Genomic DNA, 20391 nt, shown 5'->3' on the forward strand with positions numbered 1-20391 from the left:
TTTATATGTATCTTTTTTCAGGGCTTCAAAAATTAAGGAGCTGTTTTAAGTCTTGCTGTTAGTGTTTACTACTGTACTTAAGAGCACATCTTTCAAATTTCAGAGACTACAAATAACATTGCAGTCACCATGCCTGCATTACTACTAAATATATCAAAGGTAAACCCCTAGTATTTCATTCTGATGGGTCAGACTGAAAAATGTTTAGAAATTGCACAAAATTTCACTTTTGCATTAGAGAAATAGTTGTAATACTGACAGTTATCATAACCTGTTTCTCAAGAACAAAACAATCTTGCTATTATACTCATGCATAGTTTTCATTCAAAGGTATAACGCCAAGAAACTTGTTCAAAATGTACAACGCTGTAAGCAGGCTGTTCCCTGAAACCCTCCTAATCACCACTAGAATTCACTGCAGAAGTTTGGCAAGCAGAGTTGTTCTGTAGTTACCTGATATCGGAATCACTACTCAGGGAAGGACATTTCCAATCACCCGGTTTACTTCTGTACAGTAGCGGTAGAGGTCCCTCATTTGCATGGCAAAACTTCTCAAAGTCATCAGCCAGGGACTTGTGCAAAATCACAACATTGGCCTGTTTGTAACCTGAAATTGTGGAAGGTAGGAATGACTGACTATTAATTCAGCTTTTTGTTTGTGAAACAGTAACTTTTTTGTATAGATTTCTTTAGATGACCTATAAAAAATACCTGAAATTTTTGATTCAAAATTCTGTAATTACATTAAACAACTTTCTGAAATGTTTTTAAAATCAAAGCTAGATTTACTCTATACTTGAAATTGTACTAGAATATGAAGATGGCATAATTACTTTAATAAATGTTTTTATTAATTTATATATAAACATAATTTATTACCTAACCTGAGAAATTAGTATTCTATGGGGAAATGCTTTACTTTGCAAATGTTAGCATAGAGCCAAAGAAAGGCTATTGCATGCCACACTTTCATCTTTTTTTTTTTTTTTTCTAACTACAGCCAATCCAACAGCAAACTCCTGGTATCTTTGTAAAATCATACAATAGTTAGGTTTGGAAAGGACCTTAAGATCATCCAGTTCTAACCGCCCTGCCATGGCAGGGATGTATCACACTAGACCAGGCTGCTCAAGGCCCTGTTCAGCCTGGCCTTGAACATTGCCAGGGGTGGAGCATTCACCACTTCTTTGGGCAACCTATTCCAGAGCCTCAACACTCTCAAAGGAAATGACTTCTTCCTTATATCCAACCTAAATCTCTCCTGTTTAAGTTTGAACTCATTACCTCTTGTCCAATCACTACAGTCACTGATGAATAGTCCCTCCTATCTGACATCCTTGTAGGCCCCCTTGAGATGCTGGAAGGCTGCTATGAGGTTTAGAACGCTGCTATGAGGTCTATGATGCTATGTAGCCCATTCTTTGGAGTTTGCTGGCTATGAAATCATGGGCTGCAATTTAACAGACATAATTACAGCTCAGGAATAAACTCTTGCCTGTCTCACTGAATATCAATCATTTCCATTATTTCTAGTTAAAAAACCTAAATTGAACTGAACTGCTACACTTTCTTTACTTAGAATCAGCTTTGGTCTACAAGGTCGTTGACTACTACCGTGTGATATCTTCTAAAGACATTAACACTTTGCATGAGGTATCACTGAAGAAAGCTCACATTCATTTAGCAAAAATGTATTTTCTTCATAGTAGTAGTTAATACAAATGCCATGTAAGTACTAGCTGTTCAAATACAGAGAGGAAATTTGGAGTACAACAACTCTGTGGTGTATTAGGGTTAATTAACAATCCCTAACACCAATTAACAATCCCTAACTCCTGTGTTGATTCTGTCTTGACAAGTTATTACCATGCCTGATATCAGACAGGCCAGTAAAAGGCTGCATAGAAGTTCTAATTTCTCTTCAATATTGCAGTAGTCTTCCATCCAAGAGGCAATCATTTAGTTGAAATCAATGATCTGCCTTAAAAGGCTTTAGAAAACCAGCCAAATCTTACTCTTGACCAAAGCTAACGAAGAAATCAAAAGATAAATTTATATTCCTGATGGAAAAATGCAAAGCAAAGGCTGAGGTAAGCATGTATTTGCATACTGAATGTGCCCACAAACTGCTCTCTTGGGAGCAGTCGGCACAAAAATTCATTTTATTACTATCAAAAGTTACTAACTACAGAAACAGTTTCTTGCTAAATGCAGAAACACTTTTTTTTTTTATTAAACATACTAAATTTACCACTGAATAAAATACTACATTCAGTTAACCCTCAACTTCATTCCTTGCCATCCATGTGAAATTCATACGCACTTTCTACTTTGCTGGTGATATTAATGAATTCTTAAAATTATGGATTTAGTCAGTGCATTCAACTTGGACAACACTGAATTTAAATTACTAGTCACAGATGATAGACTGAATCTGCAGATAACTTTCAGGTATTCTATAAACTTGGGAAACTTTGTTATAACTCTTTAACAACTTTATTGCTCTTTCTGATAGCTATCCTTACTTTTTTAGAGATGAAAAGGTATTTTTCCCTTCCCCTTTGGTATACGCTTGCATTATATATCTGTCATTATGAATATATTCACAAGCAATATTAGTGAAGCTGGACATGCTGATCAACCCAAGCATTAATTCAACACATTCATGTCCCAGTTTGGAGATGTTTAGAAAGAGCTTTTAATTTCTTTGGTGAGTGACAATGAGAGCAGTAAAAAATAATCATTTTACTTGTATATCACCTAGCAACCTAAGACAATTTTAAGGATTCTAAGAAATTCCAATTACCCTAGTTTTTTCAGTCTTTGCATAATGGAACTGTGTGCTCATGGCAGGAAGTCTGAATTTGTTTTGTATGTAAACAATACCTTTTTCAAATGTTAAAACAATTGCAGCAATAAATGCACTTAACACAGTTGGGGCAAAATGCAGATGTTACTATACATGACATTACATATATATAATTATAAACATTATAACACGTTTTCCAATAGTATTCTTCAACTTGCGTAGTGATAGAAAAGAAATCCATAATTTCAAGAGTCACTATGATTCTATAAAATCATCCTTAATGTTCTTACATTATACTAATGCTACTACACACCGCTTTGTTGACTAGCTACTTGCTACAGTGCTTTTAGTTCAGTTATATTGTAAAGTTAATCAGAACATGACAGAAACTTCTCTGCTTCTGTAAAAGTTTCGCTATGAGAGGCAAGAAAGATATCAATTTTCCACAATGCATTCACTTGTCTGAGTATAAAACCATTTTTCCCTCCCCGCTTTAATTCCCAGTCTTGCTGAGTTAGAAATTTCAAGCTTCAACAACTGAAGCAGAAAAACAGTTCTGTAACTATAGGTCTCTAATTCTTCCCCAAAGTCTATCCGATACACTGAGTAAAGCAAGGTCTCTGTGAAGAACATAATATGTCATCCTAAAAATGTGCTAATAACATAAACAAGAAAAGCCAGAGTGGGTTAATGATTTTTCAAATATTTTCTGCAGCCATAATTTCTCAATAACATAACTGGTTGCTGAGGGATGATGCACTGCAAACATTGAAAACAAAGTCCATGTACTTTACACAGGTAGGAGGATATATTTTCTCTGACGTAGCTTTATGATTTAAGAACACAGTGTCAGGCGCTTACAGTGTGATTTCAGAAACACCCAGGTGACTTAAGAATAGAAGTCAACTTAACATCTTCTTCTGTTTTACTTCAGTGCTTTTGGTATTCCTATATTCTTTTACAAACAAAAATGAAGACACAAAACTTTCAATCTAAAATTGAGCTACTTTTGCACTTAGAGCTGTTAGGTTTACTTACCTTCTGCCATTCCAGAAGTATTACTAATACTCAGTCTGTTGCATCGAATTATTTGTCTTAGTGCATGCGGAAGGAGAGATTTCAAGCCGCCTGTCAAAAACATCTCTTCAGCCTTAACAGGAAAGATAATTATAAATTTAAACACAAGGCACATTTATTTTTTTGACATTTTAAATTCTGATTTGCTAGAGAACTTAGCTTACATTTCCTCCTTGGGCTCCACAAAAGGTCTTATCACTAGGAAATTCTAAGTTATAGTCCAAAAGGCAGATCAAAGTCAAAAGGTTATTTTGCTGACATTTTATGACTAAATGCAAACTGAATTTTTCAATAAATTAGCCAGAGTGATGTAACATTTGGGACAAAATGCAAAATTTTGCTGGCCTGTAACGTAAGAAATAGATTTATTTCCTTCCTGAAAAATACTCATTTCCTAGAGTATTCACTTTTCCAAAATTCACTGTAAACTTAAAATTGCAGAAGCACAAATGGATTAGCCTACCAAACTATAATCTGCAATATTACTTCCCTGTTCAAAATACTTTCATATAATTAGCAATGCACCCTTGCATTAAAGAGAGAACTATACTCAGAAAATGTCATTTTAATACGTTCCACATATATTATACTTTTCAAATACTAATTATGTAAAAGTGAATACTCTCTTGGCTAATCTTCCACTGGGAAACCAGACATATAGATGTTCAAGTCACTTGTCATACAATCTGGATTAGGAACAGAGATAAGTACCCTAATTACAATCAATATCTGAATCTTTACATCTTTTGGAGATTAAAGATACCTTTTTTCTGCAATCTGGTCAAAGTTCACACAAAGATTTTCCCTCGACCTCAACTACCTAATAACTAGGTATTAGTTTAGTAAACTAAAAAGAGTTTATTACATCACTATAAGGAAAAAGTAAAAGATAGCTCAGGGTAAAATAATAACTTGGCTGCTTATGATTTTAATCTTAGTTACTTTAAAGTTAAGAAACTGAACTTATCCTCCAAGTAATCAAATTACCAACCTCCCAGTTTTCCTTTAATTCAGAAGAAGCCATTCTTGATGTCGTTCATAAGAAGTAATAAATACAATAGAAGCTGTGCTGCTTTTTTTACAAGCTGCCAGTAAATTAATATACAATGAGAAGTTACAACCTTCTAGCAAAAATTAACTTTTCTGTTAAAGGTCCACAGACTTTGTACTATAACTGTGATAGTACAGTTTCACTCTGACAGTGGAGCAGAATACAATTGAAACAATTTATTGTGAAAATTTATACCTCTGAGCAATTCATTCCTTAATTTCAAGTAATAGCAGTGATACGTTTTGACTGAAATTATACTCTCATCATAGGTTGTCCAAAATAATTCCAAAGCCTGCAGAATTCTGAGAGGTTAAGTTTGGTGCACTGAAATGTAGAGTAAGTTTTGTATTTATTCCTAATTCTGAAATCTTGATACAACATTGTCAACCAAAATAAATCAGTCCGGATTTTTTTTCTGAACCCTAACTTACTACTTTCTAACTCTTCTCATTTTTTCTGCTTTTACATTATCACTCTATATGTGGCACAAAAAAAAAATCTGCATTATAAAATCACACACAATTCCAAACACACACTTTAAAGATACAAAGCTACAGGACTGTGAATATTGGTAATACCAAAATGTTGGTTGTAAGTACCTTACAGAAACACTTGGGCTTGTAGTTCCTATTTGTGAATCTACACCCTAGCTGCAAAGCAACATACATTGTTGGTGACTGGTTAAGAAGTGAATAATTTAAACATTAACTCTGTATGCAAGCAGGCTGATTTATCTCTTTCAGATGAGAAAGAAAACTCACCTTATGACCATTTGCTATTACTGAAGTTCCTGTGGTGATTTTACTAAACTATAGGGAAAATCCGGTAAGATTAACATTCTAACTTTAGACCTCTGTATTTGCTATATGATATCAGTGATAGATCCTGCTGCTGTTTTTTCTTATTAGTTGCTAAATTTGGATAGATGATAAAAACTGGTAAATGTTTATAGTAAAACTGTAGCTCTTGCTATTTGACTTCCTCGGGAATGGCTAGTTTCTATGCAGTATGTTATTTCCCTGAGCTAGGGAGAGTCAGTTTGGATTCCCCAACCATCTCTAGAAACTCCTAGAAAATTGTTGGAGCCATCATTCCATGACGAGGGAGAAGCACTAAGATAACTAAGATCTTAGTGTCTTTTTCACTTTGTCCCATCAGGATGCATAATGAAGTGTCCAGACTGGCTTCATGGGGCCCTCAAGCAGCACTCTAACTAAACAGTCTGGTATAGCTGTTCATCAGTTATCAGGATCCACCACCTGGCAGAGCTTTTTCAATTCCTTTCATTTTATTCTGAGATAGTTTCAGAGAACAGTAGGTATCAGTTACCTCATGGGGGTATGTTGGATCATGATGCAGATAAAGACAGGATGCAGGATAAGTGAGATAAGGAGAAGATGCTGACAGAGCTTATGAGATAGCTGTCATGCCTGAGGGCATGCTATGTAGTGTCCCTTACTAAGGGACCTTAAGGTCTGGCTTTCTAGTCTGGGTTGTCTTTAATGGAATGAACCTCTGAAGGAGACTAGATACAGTCCTGGGTAACCAGTTTTGAAAATCAGGTCATATACTATCTGCATAATGACAAACCTCATACTTCAAGCTGAAAGAACCCTTGTTCTAAGTCATGTTGATCACATCATACTCCTTGACTTACAATACCAACAACCAATATTGTAAAGCTTCACAGCACTGAAGTGTTAAGATCACTCTCACAGAACCTTTTCTTAAACATTTGGTTCCACATTAGAAGCACAATAAACACTTTTCTTTTTAGAGGTTTACATGAAGATTCAATGTATTTCATGTGTAACTTGAGTTTTACATACTGAAATTAAATTAATAAATATTAAAATATCTTGCTGTCTGACACACTAAGATGGCACTTACTCAGTATTGATTTGCGAGGACTACCACATCCTGAGCCGCGCTTCCAGATCTTCACAAAGATAATGAATCTTCAAAGCTGGAAAGAGAAGATAATGCACAAGAATGATCTGTAAAAATAATGTAAGGAGCTGGGTGATCAGACAGCGTTGGTGGTATGGCATGTGTCATATCAGAACAATGAATCAGTTTGTCAGAAACAATATTGTATTGAAATGACAATAGTAGAAAGGTATATATATATATTTTCAGGAAAAACTGCATCAAAGTGGCAGTCAGGAAGTACAGATATGTCCCAGCTTTGGTAAAAGTTCTAAACAGATCTTGGGCCTGGTTTTAATAAGTAATGTTAGGTGACATCTTCATTTAGTATGTATGTGTAGCATCACTCCAGTAGAGTTAAGCGGATACACACTACCTGATTAATTTGGCACAGCTGATCTGCAAAATACTGCATTACCTAGACAACAGCAATTTTTGGGAAGGATGGATTTGGAGGGTGAATATTTTTTTATTCCAAAATCGTGATCAGTTGTTACCATGTGAAGCTATAAGTTATTAACCATTTCTACACGCTGTTCTTGGCACACTAACTGAATATGGGTGACTGTGTGCAATGAGGTGCTGATCGTTGCTGAGGTGCTTGGAATGGAACTGGTTCTAAGCCTCATCTTTGTAACTGATTGTAAAGAATATGCTCTGTTCCTCACAACTCATGCTAGGAAAAAGGCATGTTGAGAGTTTATCCTGTTAAAAGTCCTGCTGCTCTCAAAAGGCATGCCTTGCCTGTCATATCACTTAGAGATTCAGGAGTTTCTACCTTTAAGCCTTGTCTGGTAACAAAGTTAGCTACTGTGTATTGAGGTAAGAACTGAAGATTCAACAGTAATGCTTGGAAGAAGCGATCAATATCAGCCACCTTTGCCAAATGCAATCCAACAGGAAGCAAGAAAAATGCAGTTCCAGCAAGATTTACTAAGGAGGTTGCCTTACCTTTCAGACAACTTGATGATGGACATAGCCTCTTTGCACCACCCTATTCTTCGTATGTCCCAAGCTATTTCTTGTTTCCTCCCTCTTTCTTTTGCCTACAGTATGCATCTGTCTCTGTCTTTTTCCTCCCTGAGCTCAGGCCTCCATAACTCCAAGCTGGACATGCCTTTGTAGGACTTGCTTCCTTGCTTTGTCTGACTGCATCCTCTGGCAATGTGGGAGTTTGGATGCCTTCTCTCCTCTCACTAGCTCTTTTTCATTTATATACTTGTTGTACCTCTCAATTGTACCTTGAACTGTCTCAGTTTTCAATCTTAAATGAGCTTTTCCTGTTCTCTGTCTGAGACAAAATAATCTAACTTTAGAAATCTGTCCTGGGTTCAGCTGTAAAAGTTATTTTTCTCCTTCCTAGTAGCTGGGCTAGGAGGGATGAAGGCACTTCACCAGCTACTAAGAAGGAGAAAAATAACTTTTACAGCTGAACCCAAGACATCATAAAACACAATAAATTATAAAACACAATAAATGCAGTTTCCTATCTTGTAAGATGCAGACTCTTCTGAACCTCAATATCTGCATATGTAGATAGAGAGATATATTCCTTTTTAATATTACAGGTATGCTTGGATTAAGCATAGTTTTTCTAATAATTTCCTCAAAGTTTGACAGTGGAACCACCAATTAGCCTTGAAAGTTGTGTATCTTTACATTAAATTGTTGATTGAGCTATAGTTTATAAAGCATTTTTACAATCTCCAGAGCATAATCTCTTTAGACAAAAAGAAGGAAGTGCAATACATTTTGTATTACCTTAGGGTTTTCAAAATGAAAAAGTGAATCTGTAAATTTCATAGATATTTAAATCTGAACATAGATTTTTTTACAGGCCCACGTTGTAAATTATTCATTACCCAAGAAATGGAAAAATGTCATTTAAGTGTCAGAAAGATTATACTTTGAGATGCAGTGGGTGTGTCCATAATGCTAAACCACACCAGATAAAAGTGAATCAAAAAATTATATAACAACACAAAAGGATTAAAACACCCTTCAGAAATTTCAGGGTGACTGCTTCACCTTTACACATCAACTAAAATCATGCAATAAAAATAAACCACATATTTCTGTGGTATTAAAAATATATCATCTGAGAATAAACAGCCTGTAAAAAGTATTCGTGATAAGAGTAACAAAGAAGTCAGTTTGAAGGCTGCAAAGTAGCTAATACCAGTTTCTGGTGTCGCAGATTGTAGGTCTGTTTCTCCAGTGGTACTGATACACTAATAAGAATCTGGTTTAATGCTGCGACTTTTCAAAGAGTAATCTTAGAGACTTGCTTGCAAGGAGCCAAAAGACTCTTACGAAATACAGTCTTGCATTGTTTATGTCACTTTTGTCCTATTTCAGTTTAAAGTTTGATAATGAGAATGGGTGGTGGCATGCACAGGTTCATTGGCCAAAAAAGTGCAGGGGTCACTACCTGACACTACTGGGCATATTTTTTCAGATACTGTCATTTACCCAAAGCTACTGCTGCGCTAACAGGAGCAGCAGGGTAACTTGAAACATGAGCCAGCCCACGGGCTGCCTTTACTGATACATAATGGAAACTAATCTAAACTAATTATAATCTAACAAACCCTTTGTGTACTATGCCTTGCCCTAGTATGAATATGGTTACAGAGGTTTGTTAACGTAAACATGGTTTAAAATGTCCTGCTGTTTAATCATCAAGCTGATTTGAAATTCTGCCAAGAAACTTCCATGAAAAGCATAAACTTTGCTTTTCCAACCAGGTCTTTCAGTTATACATGTGATGTTTTATTTGAAGAATCAATTAATGATTCTTTCTCTCCCCATCTGCTATGAATCATTTCAAAGCACAGAAGTCCTTTGTGTATCATTCCAAAAAGGAAGTGCTTTGTGTGTTTTCAGACAGCGGCTCATCCAGTGAATTAAGATTTAACTTTACGTTTGAAATACAGTGTATTTGCCTTTGAAGTTTGTGCGCTTTTAGATGAGTGCTGCAAATAGAAATTTAAATTAGTTTCTATTAGTGTTCTCTCTGCTGCTTAAAGCAGCTAGCCTATGCTCGAGATCCTGCAGATTGTGTCAGGATGAGAAACTGATGATAGAATCAATGTATCTTTGATGCAATCTTGTTTACATGCAAAAAAGACATAAAATGTTTAGTTTCTCCCAGTATATTCAGAACGAATAACAGAAAGCAATTACCAGTTCTAAAGCAGACATTTCAGACAGGGTTGTGTGTTAGTGCAACATGTCTTGCATGGGCTCCCTGAACTTCCACCACTGCATTTGTATTATTTTAAACTCAGCATCTGCTCTGGGACAAAATACATTTTTTCTCAGGTGGAGAAATGTGGGCAAAGACTAGAGAACAGTTCACACCAGGGCCCTGCCCTTGCATGGGAACAATTTATGCAAGATCTCAGTTCTTAAGGCTTTTTCATCCTGCAAAGAATGAGGCCTCAGAACTTCACGCACCCTTCCAACCCCTTGTAATACCTGCATACCCTGCTCCATCATCTTAAAAAACACATGATCAACAAGCATTAGAACAGCCACCTCATTTACATGCACCTTTGGCAAGATATGGTCTACACATAATAGGTGATGAGGACCTTTATCAAGATTTAAAAATGCCACTCTCATGTGTTTGACTCTGCTGACAAGAATACTGGCCAGCTACAGTAAGAGGGACAGCAAATGATCTACCAGAGGTTGTTTTCATATAAGATGACAACTGCTTATTCAAGTTCAAGAAACTGAAAAAAACCCATGAGGGTGGTATTTATAGTTTTCCAATCTACACTGAGCTACAGAAGATTTTTAGAATTGCTCCACAATTCTGTGGGCTAGGTCCAGCCACCAGTTCTCCATTTTGGCCTCTTCTGGCACTGAGACAACCAAAGGATGCAGGGAGGGCTTTGCCTACAGGCCACCAGTGCCAGCCTTTCCCCTGCCCCCTGAAGGAGCACTGGCCAGCTAGCAGAGTAATGCACTTTGGAGCTGAGATGATGAGTACTGGCTGGATAAAAATTCCTAAAGTAAGAATTTTTTTTCTTCCCAGTCTTATTCATGCAGAATGAAAGTGGAAGTCCATAGGACAAAGTCCAGTGACTTATACTGCTTTGTTTGAGAGGCAGCAGCCACAGGTGCTTATTTTGATAAGAAAGTATGTCACCGCCTAGGTTACACCCAGTCACATCATGCATAGTCATAGGGCTGACAGTGTGGCCACTTCTCCCAAGGAATTCCATCTGGAGGTAAGCAGGCGGGTGATGTTCTGCTCCCTACACACCACAAATATAGTACCACGCTCCTGAAAAAAAATGTGCCATGCCCCTGCCATGCCCCTGCTGTCAGGTCATTCAGGCTCCCCCAGGATTATGCCATTTCTTTCACATTCGCATCTGCAAGCAGGCACTAAGTCACTACATCCATTGCTCCTCACCAACCAATTCTGCAATTGCAAGCAAATGCAGCCCATGCATTTACACAAAGATACTGTCCTTGAAATGTGTGTGCATGAGTAGGCTGTGTCTGGGGAACTTCCAGTGAATTTTACCTCTCCAAACACTACCAGGAACAAACATCTTTGCCTCCACAAATATCTGTGATGGAGATACTGACTTTCATTGTTCCGCTGCTTCCTTCGGCTCTTAGACTAAGAAGTACTGTGAACAGCTCAAAAGGACTGAGTATCATTTCCCTGATGGAACTGGCTTAAGCAGTGCTATTTGGAGAACCAAGTGAATCAGTGGCAGGCTCTGCAAGAATACCTCACTGTAACTTACAGGAGTAAGTGTAGATGATAGTTTCATGGAATGGTTTGAGTTGGAAGGGACCTTCAAAGGTCATCTACCCCAACCTTCCTGCAATGAGCAGGGACATCTTCAACTAGATCAGGTTGCCCAGAACCACAGCATGTGGATGGTTCTGATACTGTCAGTCTGTCATGGTTTCCTCACAGCGTAACCACTGGTGGCAGCAGCACCATGGCTGTGCAGCAAGTGCAAGGGAGAAGTTTAGGAGCTCTGCTAGGCTTGAGTCTTGACACAGGTCATGTAAAGAACTTCTCATACATGTTTCTGTTTACAGTCTAGATCGGGTATCAGATGACTAAATGCTGTCATACTGTTAGCTGTTCAGTGGCTTCTACAATACACTACTGTGTTCAATCCAGTTATAGCAGACAGTCTGAGTATTTCAAAGTGCTACCTTCATGTGCAGTTTCAGCAAACTCAAAATGTTGAAAAAGATACACACTTCACCTTTCTGGCTCATAGAATTAATCCTGATCTTTTATTCCTTTTCTCTATCTTCAGTGGGTAAACAGAGTAGGACCTGTAGGCCTATCACCCTCGTACCTTTTATCAGCATTAAAATATATTTTTTGAAAAAGCAGCTCGGTGTTAAAGAGATGACTCATAGTGCTGCAGCATCAGGTAACTGACTTGAGAGAGATGTGAATGTCATCATTTTGATTTTCCAAACAATAAGAAGGTAAGGGCTAAAAGTGTCTTACACATTTTATATCACATTTTATATCACGTTTTATATTTTTAAAATAGAAATAAGCTACAGAGATTGGTGTGTGTGTGCTGTACTTCCAAAATTCCATTTTAATACAGATTTGAGCCTGTATTTTGTATAGAAGCAACAGAACAAACTTTAAGCTATTGTGCTTTTCTGTTTATTTTTTTAGGGTTTTGTCCCCAGATATGGTTGAGGTAATATGCACAAAACCTTGCCTCAGAGCTTACAGTTTAAGGACTCAAACTTATAGTACTTCTATGAATATGAGTAACAGGGATAAGTAGATAAGTAGTCCTATTGAGTTCAAGGACAGATAAAGTGCTTAAACATTTGCTGTATTGTACTTCATCTGCATAAGTGTTTGCATACAAGCCATATACTATATACAGATCAAGTGTATAGTATACAGTAAAGAAAGATGTGACAGAAAAGTTAAAGACAGAAAAATATATAAGCAATGCACGTAAGCAATAAACATGTTTTTTTCAAACACATGTATGGAACAAGATAACAGCCTTGATAAGTTATAATTAGTATCGATGAACCATACAGTTTGGGAATAAGTCTTAGCTTTTTTTTTTTTTTTTTTTTTTTTTTTTTTTTTTTTTTTGGCTGTTTAGCAACTATTGATCCTTTTTTTTTCTGTTTTCTATACACATGCTACATGCATAATTGCAGTAATATACCTTAACATTCTGTATTCCACCTCTTTAGGAGGGGCTTTAAGACATTAAGTTTTGAATAACCATTTTTGTTCTTGGATTTTTTTTCACTTATATCCTTAGTATAGGTAGTGTGCTAAGTTTTGTTTTATTTTGTTTTAAAACAGGAAAATACTCTTGGCTTGTTTGAGCATTAGGTTTTAATCTGGCTGAATTTTCCTCCTTTTCTGAAATGGATTTTTAATTTCCATTACATCATAGAGCCTTAGGAGTTTTATGGTATGGGTTAATACATGAATAAAGTAAAAATAATTCAAAATATTATTACAGCAGTATGCTCCAGAAAATAGGATTACAGCTACATCAAGACCAGTATCCTGACTTTGATAGTGGTCAATAATGCACACCTAAGGAAGATGCATACCTAAATTCACACCTAAATTCAGAGCAAACATTGACAAAACTTAGCTGGTATATCCTTCCAGCACTTCATGACCTGTGGTTAAGGAACTTCGGAGCTAAGGGTGATTTCTTTGTTTGTGGAGGTTAATGTAAAAACTGATAGTTAAGTGGACTTTATCCCATATCACTGCAGTTTGCAGCATATCATATGGATTCCAGTAGCTATTTCCTAAATTTATTTACTTGGGGAACAGTCTATCTAGACAAAAGCCAAGAATTTTGTATGGATTGTTTTAACAAAATTCTGGTTCCAAAACTAATATGTTTAAAAGCAACTAAACTATCTTTATATTGGAATGCAATCTACAAACACAGACATTCCTTTAATCCTAATTCCATAAATTTATATCCTTTTGAGACAAGCATCTTAGAAGAGCGTTCTAAATACAATTAATTAGCAATTACCGGCAGTATCTTCTCCCAAAGAAAGGTCAGACTACAGTATATGCAGTGGAAAAAGACAAGACAAATTAAAAGCACTCAGCAGCTTGCATTATGAGCTCTAAGTCTACATGTACAATCAAAATAGAGCATTCCCATTTGCGAAAACTGAGCTATGATAACCCATGGGTTTTGTCTCAGAAAGATTAGTCGATGTGTGGGGTTTGGATTGTGAGGGAAAGAAAGTAGTGACTTTGGTTCAAACACAGGCCTATTTATGTAGCTTCTCTTTTAATATAATCAGTAAGAAGACACATTTTTGGGACCACCTAGGATTTTGAAATTCTGAGTATTTAGGATCAGAATTTCTGGATAGAAAAAGATGAATCTATAAAATGGATAATTGCTCAGCTACTTGGAAGTAAACCCAAACAAACAAAAAATCATACAGAGCAGGGTATATTGTATGGTATATTGCTATATCATACCTATCAAGGAGTATTTTTATAAGCAAAGATGGAAGAACATTACAATTTGAATATAGGCTGAAGGTGTTTCTCGCTACAGAAAGGAGAGAGAGGATTTTAATCAGCTAAAAAGAAGATGAACAGTCATCAGTTACTAGAACTTGCTGTGATTTCCAGACAGACTGATCAAGCAGAAGACAACTGCCATTAAAAACAAATAGTTACTACTACTAAAATATTTGAAAAGATGATGGTAGCTAATGACCATCATTAGCATTCTCTACTGATAGATTTTCATAATAGAAATCTCTATTCTCATAATACTTGTCTTTGTAAAGTAACCACCTTTGACATAGAAATTTGGTATACAAGGCTAATTTTGAATCTATTAAGTACTTCAAACTGCAGATGTATGAGGTATGCAATCATCATGTCCATGGGAAAATTGTCAGAAATAATGCAAGTTCACTGGAGCATGAAGATATAAGACTGGAAAGAAGTGAGACTTTCTCACTTGACATCCAAAATACAGTTTACCAGAAGGCATATAAAAGAACATGAAACTCTATATAAAAACCAGCAAATCTGTGTCCTCCTGATCAAACGATAAACATGTTTGGGGTTTTTTGTCTGGTGGTTTGTTGTTTTCTTTTTTTTTCTATTTACTGAAAAGTTTTAAACCTGAGCATTCTGAGTAGACCCAGCTTCAGTTTGGAAAATATTACACAATATTTTCCACTCCCTTTGAAGAAGGAAACTCTTGTGATCAGTACTTGGTTTCAAACTCGAGGCAAAAAAAAAAAAAAAAAAAAGTGTGATTACGTATATTTATATATAACATAAATGCATTAATTCCATGGTTGAGCACATAAAGCAAACTGTTCTCCATTGAAGAGAGCTATTTCAAGACTGCATAAATGTAACAGAATAAAAGACAGTCCAAAATGAATATCTTATAGTTCAAAGAATAGAATGATTTGCATGTGACTTTTCCATGGTTACTAAGTATATAAAAGAAAATATGCAAACCAGTGTATTAAGTGGGCACTGTTTGAATATAATCTATGTATATTAAAAATAGCTAGGAATATTAACAGAAATGCCTCTACTTTCAGTGTCCTTGGGTTCATGAGCTCTGCAGAAGTCACATATCTCAAATGTCTTAAAAATGAACAGGAATAGAGAGGACACCATGCTTATAGATGGCCCATTTTGCTTGTGATAGACATTTATTTTTGATGGACAGTTAATTTCTGACCATTATAGTAATTATCAGCTTCAGTGAAAAAGTTTTCCCAGTTTTCAGTTGTGCTAAAACAGCTTTCATCATAGCCTATTAATGAGAAATATTGGGGGCAGCTTTTTGTTCTGGGTCTGTATATTGCTCAGCACCAAGCAGTGCCAATCTATTGCAAGGGCTCTTCAGCATTACTGCAGTGTGATGTAATCTCTTACCTGCACTTGTCCTGTGACTAAAACCATAAGCATATGTTTTCAATTATAGATTGAAACTTCTGCTGAAAATAACCTCAATACCACCTATAAAATAACATTTAGAAATAATTCATTAGACCTTTTCGTAATAAATCAGAATACATTTGTGGCTTCTTTGAAACAGCTTATGAATATTGTAAGTAACTTGACTGCTGGTGTATTTACTGCATGAGTATGTTGACTTAATAGGTAGATGCAAGACAAGCAAATAACCAAGAAAGATGAGAGATAAACCTCTCCAAAGTATATAGCTAAAGATTAGCAACGAACACTCTGTGAACATGGGATAGTAAGATTATTAATAAGATAGGCAGATTTCTTTAAATGTTTGGGGTTTATTGTTATTCTAGGCAAGGCTCTGTTTTAATAAGACTGTATGATTTCTATATTGGTGACTTTTAAGAAACGCAACAGGAATAAAGTTTCCAAAACCAAACAGAACAGCCAAATCAATAGGGCCAAAATAGATTGAATTGTAGCCCAAAGCTTCAACTGCATAAGAGGATGACTGTTAAGCTTCAACCCAGACAGGTAAAAGCATTAAAAGGAAGAGACGAGTGATGATGTGCAGATGTGCAGCATCACCTGCAGCTATGACAATAAAATCCTTGGCTCTGTAACTGAAGACAAATCAATGTTGCTGCTACTGTAGCAGAGGCAGGGAGTGGGGGGGAAGGCTGCTCTCCTGGGGTGTGTGGGTGGGGTGAGAAGGCATTTACTTCTGCAGAGAAAGGGAGGCACTGAGAAGATTAGGCAACTGCTGCTTTAGAGGAGGAATGATTACTCTTTCATGGGACATCTGAAGTCAGAAAGGGTACATAAAAGACAACAGAAAGCATGGTCCTGGTCTGGCTTGAAACGCAAGATTAAATAAGGGATTAATACTCTGTGTTTGTCAAAAGCAGGGAGAGTAATATTTTTTTGCAGAAATCCCCTTTGTGCTGGTTTTGGATGGGACAGAGTTAATTTTCTTTACAGTATCTAGCGTGGGGCTACGTTTTAGATTTGTGCTAAAAACAGTGTTGACAATGCAGAGACACTTCCATTACTGCTGAGTAGGGCTTACACGGAGTCAAGGCATTTTCTGCTTCTTACAGCACCCCACTAGCAAGAGAGCTGGGGGTGCACAAGAAGTTTGGAGAGGACACAGCTGGGACAGCTGACTCCAACTGACCAAAGGGATATTCCATGCCATAGGATGTCATACTCAGCAATAAAAGCTGGGAGAAGAAGAAGGAAGCAGGGGATGTTCAGAGCGATGGCATTTGTCTTCCCAAGTAACTGTTTTGTGTGATGGAGCCCTGCTTTCCTGGAGGTGGCTGAACACCTGCCTGCCAGTGGGACGTGGTGAATGAATTCATTGCTTTGCTTTGCTTATGCATGTAGCTTTTGCTTTACCTATTGAGCTGTCTTTATCTCTGTTTTCCAACTTCTACTCTTCTGATTCTCTCCCCAATCCTGATGTGGGGGTGGAGTGAGCAAGCAGATGTGTGGGGCTTAGATGCTGGCTGGGTTTAACCATGACACCCTTCATCTTCTCTCTATCCATCAAAGGGTAGTGCTCCAGGACTGCAGTGGATTCATGTCCAACCCCAAATGATTTATAATTCTCTTGCTTTATCACTTGTTATCCAAAAGCAATTATTTTGTCTTATGTAACCAAACCAGTACCTCACGCTTGTCTACTGTCTTCAATCACATAGCTTTCTAAAGAAAAATACTGTCACACAGTGGAACAGCTTAACCATCTTATTTATCTAAAGACTTAAGAAAATAATGGAAAGCATCTCACAACAACTCAGTACCACCTAAAGCCAAATGTTTTGATGGGAAGACATTGTAAAGCCATGTTGCAGATACATGTTATTCAGACAATGCATGATTAAGTTGAATTCACACCCTACCTTCTCTGCATATTACAAGTAATTCTAAGAATCTGTGGGGTTTGCCTCATTTGACTTCCCACTAGAGTCATAGGAACACTGAGTCCAATGGGAAGCAAATCAGTTACTACAGAGTTTCTATAATGATATGGTGAATTTGGTGTAATAAAAACTGGTTGAATAGGAATGCATTCTTCTGAAGCTGGAGAGAGGTGTGGTATTAATCTTCTTTAAATCCTGGAAAATGCTGGGGGGCGAGGAGATTGAAGTAGCTCAGAGTTAATGGAGTTATTTACAATGTCAATAATCTGCACTGCTGTAATGTTCCCCATCAATATGGTAACCAGCCGTCACAACAGAAAAGTAACTTTGAATGTGACATGTTGTAAGGAGGATGCCAAACTTCACTCTTAGCCAGACTGAATAAATGACAGCCAAAGGAAAATTGTTTAATGGGACATTACTTTGCATAGAAGTCTAACATTTCAGAGGAAACACAAATCCTGAGGAATTTACAAAAGAAGTGTAAAATGTCTTCTGAGCAACTGGGGTTTTGATTTCCTCTTGAAAGACTGGCACATCAACCACTTTACATCAGAAAACAGGTATACTAAAACTGAGGGTTCTAACATCTAACTAACCCTGGGTTTCCCCTATAAGCTCTTTACCTAAGAAAAATGAAAGAAATTAGGCTGTGCATGGATTACTGAAAGCTCAAAGAACTGCAGCCCCTGTTGCATAACCTGTACCTACAGCAAATGTTACTGGACATTCTGGAGTGGGGGAACTAGTGCTTCACATTCTGAGCTTGCCTATCAAAGAGGCAGATCCAACAAAAGCATGGAGGAGATAAAAGGTGACAATTCTTTACTCTCTTTTTAAACGAAATCATTATGGCTCATCAGATGAATCTAGAAGTGGCAAAGTCAAAGGAAACAAATGTAGGTCTTTTTATTCATTGACTGCATGGTTAAACCTTAGAAGTTTCTTACCACAGTTTGCTGTGACACTAGAAGGCTGCTATTGGCCAGTGCTGGAGACAGGATGCTGAGCTAGACATACCCTAGCTTGCATCCTGTATCTCATAAAACAGAATGGGATGAAAATTTAAGAATTTGCCTCTGGTGTGTGTTAATGGAATCATGTTTATCTACTGTTTTTATAATTTTTTAATTATTATTCTTTAAAACTAAAGATAATATTTCAAGTTTTTTGTCAAAACATTTTCCTTGTCCTTTCAAAGAAGTTTTTAGTTGTATTAAATCACCTATATTAAATAACTTCTTATTGTAGTACATAGTATTATATTACACTATATTAAGAAGTGCCTTCCAGTCACCTGATACAGTACTTCAAAGAACAGAAGTTTTCTTATTTTTTCTGAGGAGCTCCAAGTTCCTCACAAATTCCAGGAGATATACCACCTGAATCTGAAATATATTTCTCTTAATTTATCTATGTTTCAGGATTTTCTCTTATGTTACTTCAGTTCATGGGAGCATCTTATCTTTTTAAATTTAAAAGAGTAAGTTCAAAATCAATAACCATACAAATTTTTTTTTTTCTTTTTTTTTTTTCCTCTATGGTAATTTAACAGATGTAATATCTTTAAATATGTCAGTTGAAAAACATTTGTGGAAATGAGCTTACTTGTTTTCATTTATGCTTTTCAAAACTGCCTTTTTCCCTTTTATTTTATGCAGCACTTCTTTTCCTTTTCCATAGGCTCTTTTTAAGAACTACAATGCATACCTTTAAACTCTGCCATTTAATCACTTTTTTCCCTTCTGTTTTTGCTTCCTTCTTTGGGGGTGGAGCAGATGTATGGCTTCTGCAACTACCAGGATGTACTCATGGTCTCCATGCTGAGTTGAAAGTTTTAATTTCCTCATCTCTAGCTTTCAGATCATCTTGATTAGCTGCTCCTTTCTAAAGTCCCCTTCTCTAAAGTTTACAGTCAATTTTCAAAATAATGGGGATTCACGTGTGAGTATTCTGAAAAGGATTTTGAGTTTAATTACACTGCAATCAGTATTACTCAGAGGTTTAATGATACCATTATGTAGAACAGCCCTCTGTGTTTCTGCCAACAAATTTGAAAATAATTTCAAATTATTGTGAGGATTAGGATCTGAAAGTCAATTCTTTGTATTAAATAGAAATTCCATTTCTGCCTAACTTATGCATTAAAGCAGATCAGAAATTGAAATAAACTCCTATTTCTGTTTTAATAGATAGTGGGGCTATCCTTTTCCTCATCCGAACGTGAGTAATGTAACAAATATTTTTATTGTTTCTCTTACATAGCCATGTAGCTTTTTAACAATTAAACTTTTGACACTGTTGCCTGGAATAGTAGTTGTAACTACTGTAACTGAAGAAAAAATAAACAAATGAATTTTCAGCAAATAAATGAATAGTAACTGAAACAAGACTTAGGTTTAATTAAGGATGTAACCCTAGAATCAGTAACACATCTTCACTTATATGATCTCTTTCAAGAAATGATCAATTTCCTGACAGAGTCGTACCACTTCCGTTAAGAGAATTATTAGGCTTAGATGCTCAGCATAACTTCTCCTTTCATGGTAAGACATAAGTGGGTTTAGGCAGATAAAACTCTTGGCCAGAACAGTTTCATATAAAAATGCTTTAAACAGCA

General features: G+C 36.4%; 1 protein-coding gene across 6 annotated transcripts in view; it reads right to left on the reverse strand.

Moving 5' to 3' along the window:
• DGLUCY (D-glutamate cyclase) overlaps positions 1 to 20391 on the reverse strand; it is a 46869-nt gene that overhangs the window by 22129 nt on the left and 4349 nt on the right. For 3 of the 6 annotated variants that reach the window (XM_032919893.1, XM_030483216.1, XM_030483215.1), the window contains 3 exons: positions 6828 to 6903; positions 3848 to 3959; positions 454 to 607 (listed from right to left, as the gene is read on the reverse strand). In XM_032919893.1, the coding sequence (XP_032775784.1) occupies positions 454 to 607; positions 3848 to 3950 (257 nt within the window). In that variant the 5' untranslated portion in view covers positions 3951 to 3959; positions 6828 to 6903. Of the gene's footprint in view, positions 1 to 453; positions 608 to 3847; positions 3960 to 4877; positions 4918 to 6827; positions 6904 to 7817; positions 7837 to 20391 lie in introns of those variants that run through there. The other 3 variants (XM_030483217.1, XM_030483214.1, XM_030483218.1) reach the window with 3 other exon arrangements.

Source organism: Strigops habroptila, chromosome 4, assembly GCF_004027225.2.
Source record: "Strigops habroptila isolate Jane chromosome 4, bStrHab1.2.pri, whole genome shotgun sequence".
Taxonomy (NCBI): Eukaryota; Metazoa; Chordata; class Aves; order Psittaciformes; family Psittacidae; genus Strigops; species Strigops habroptila.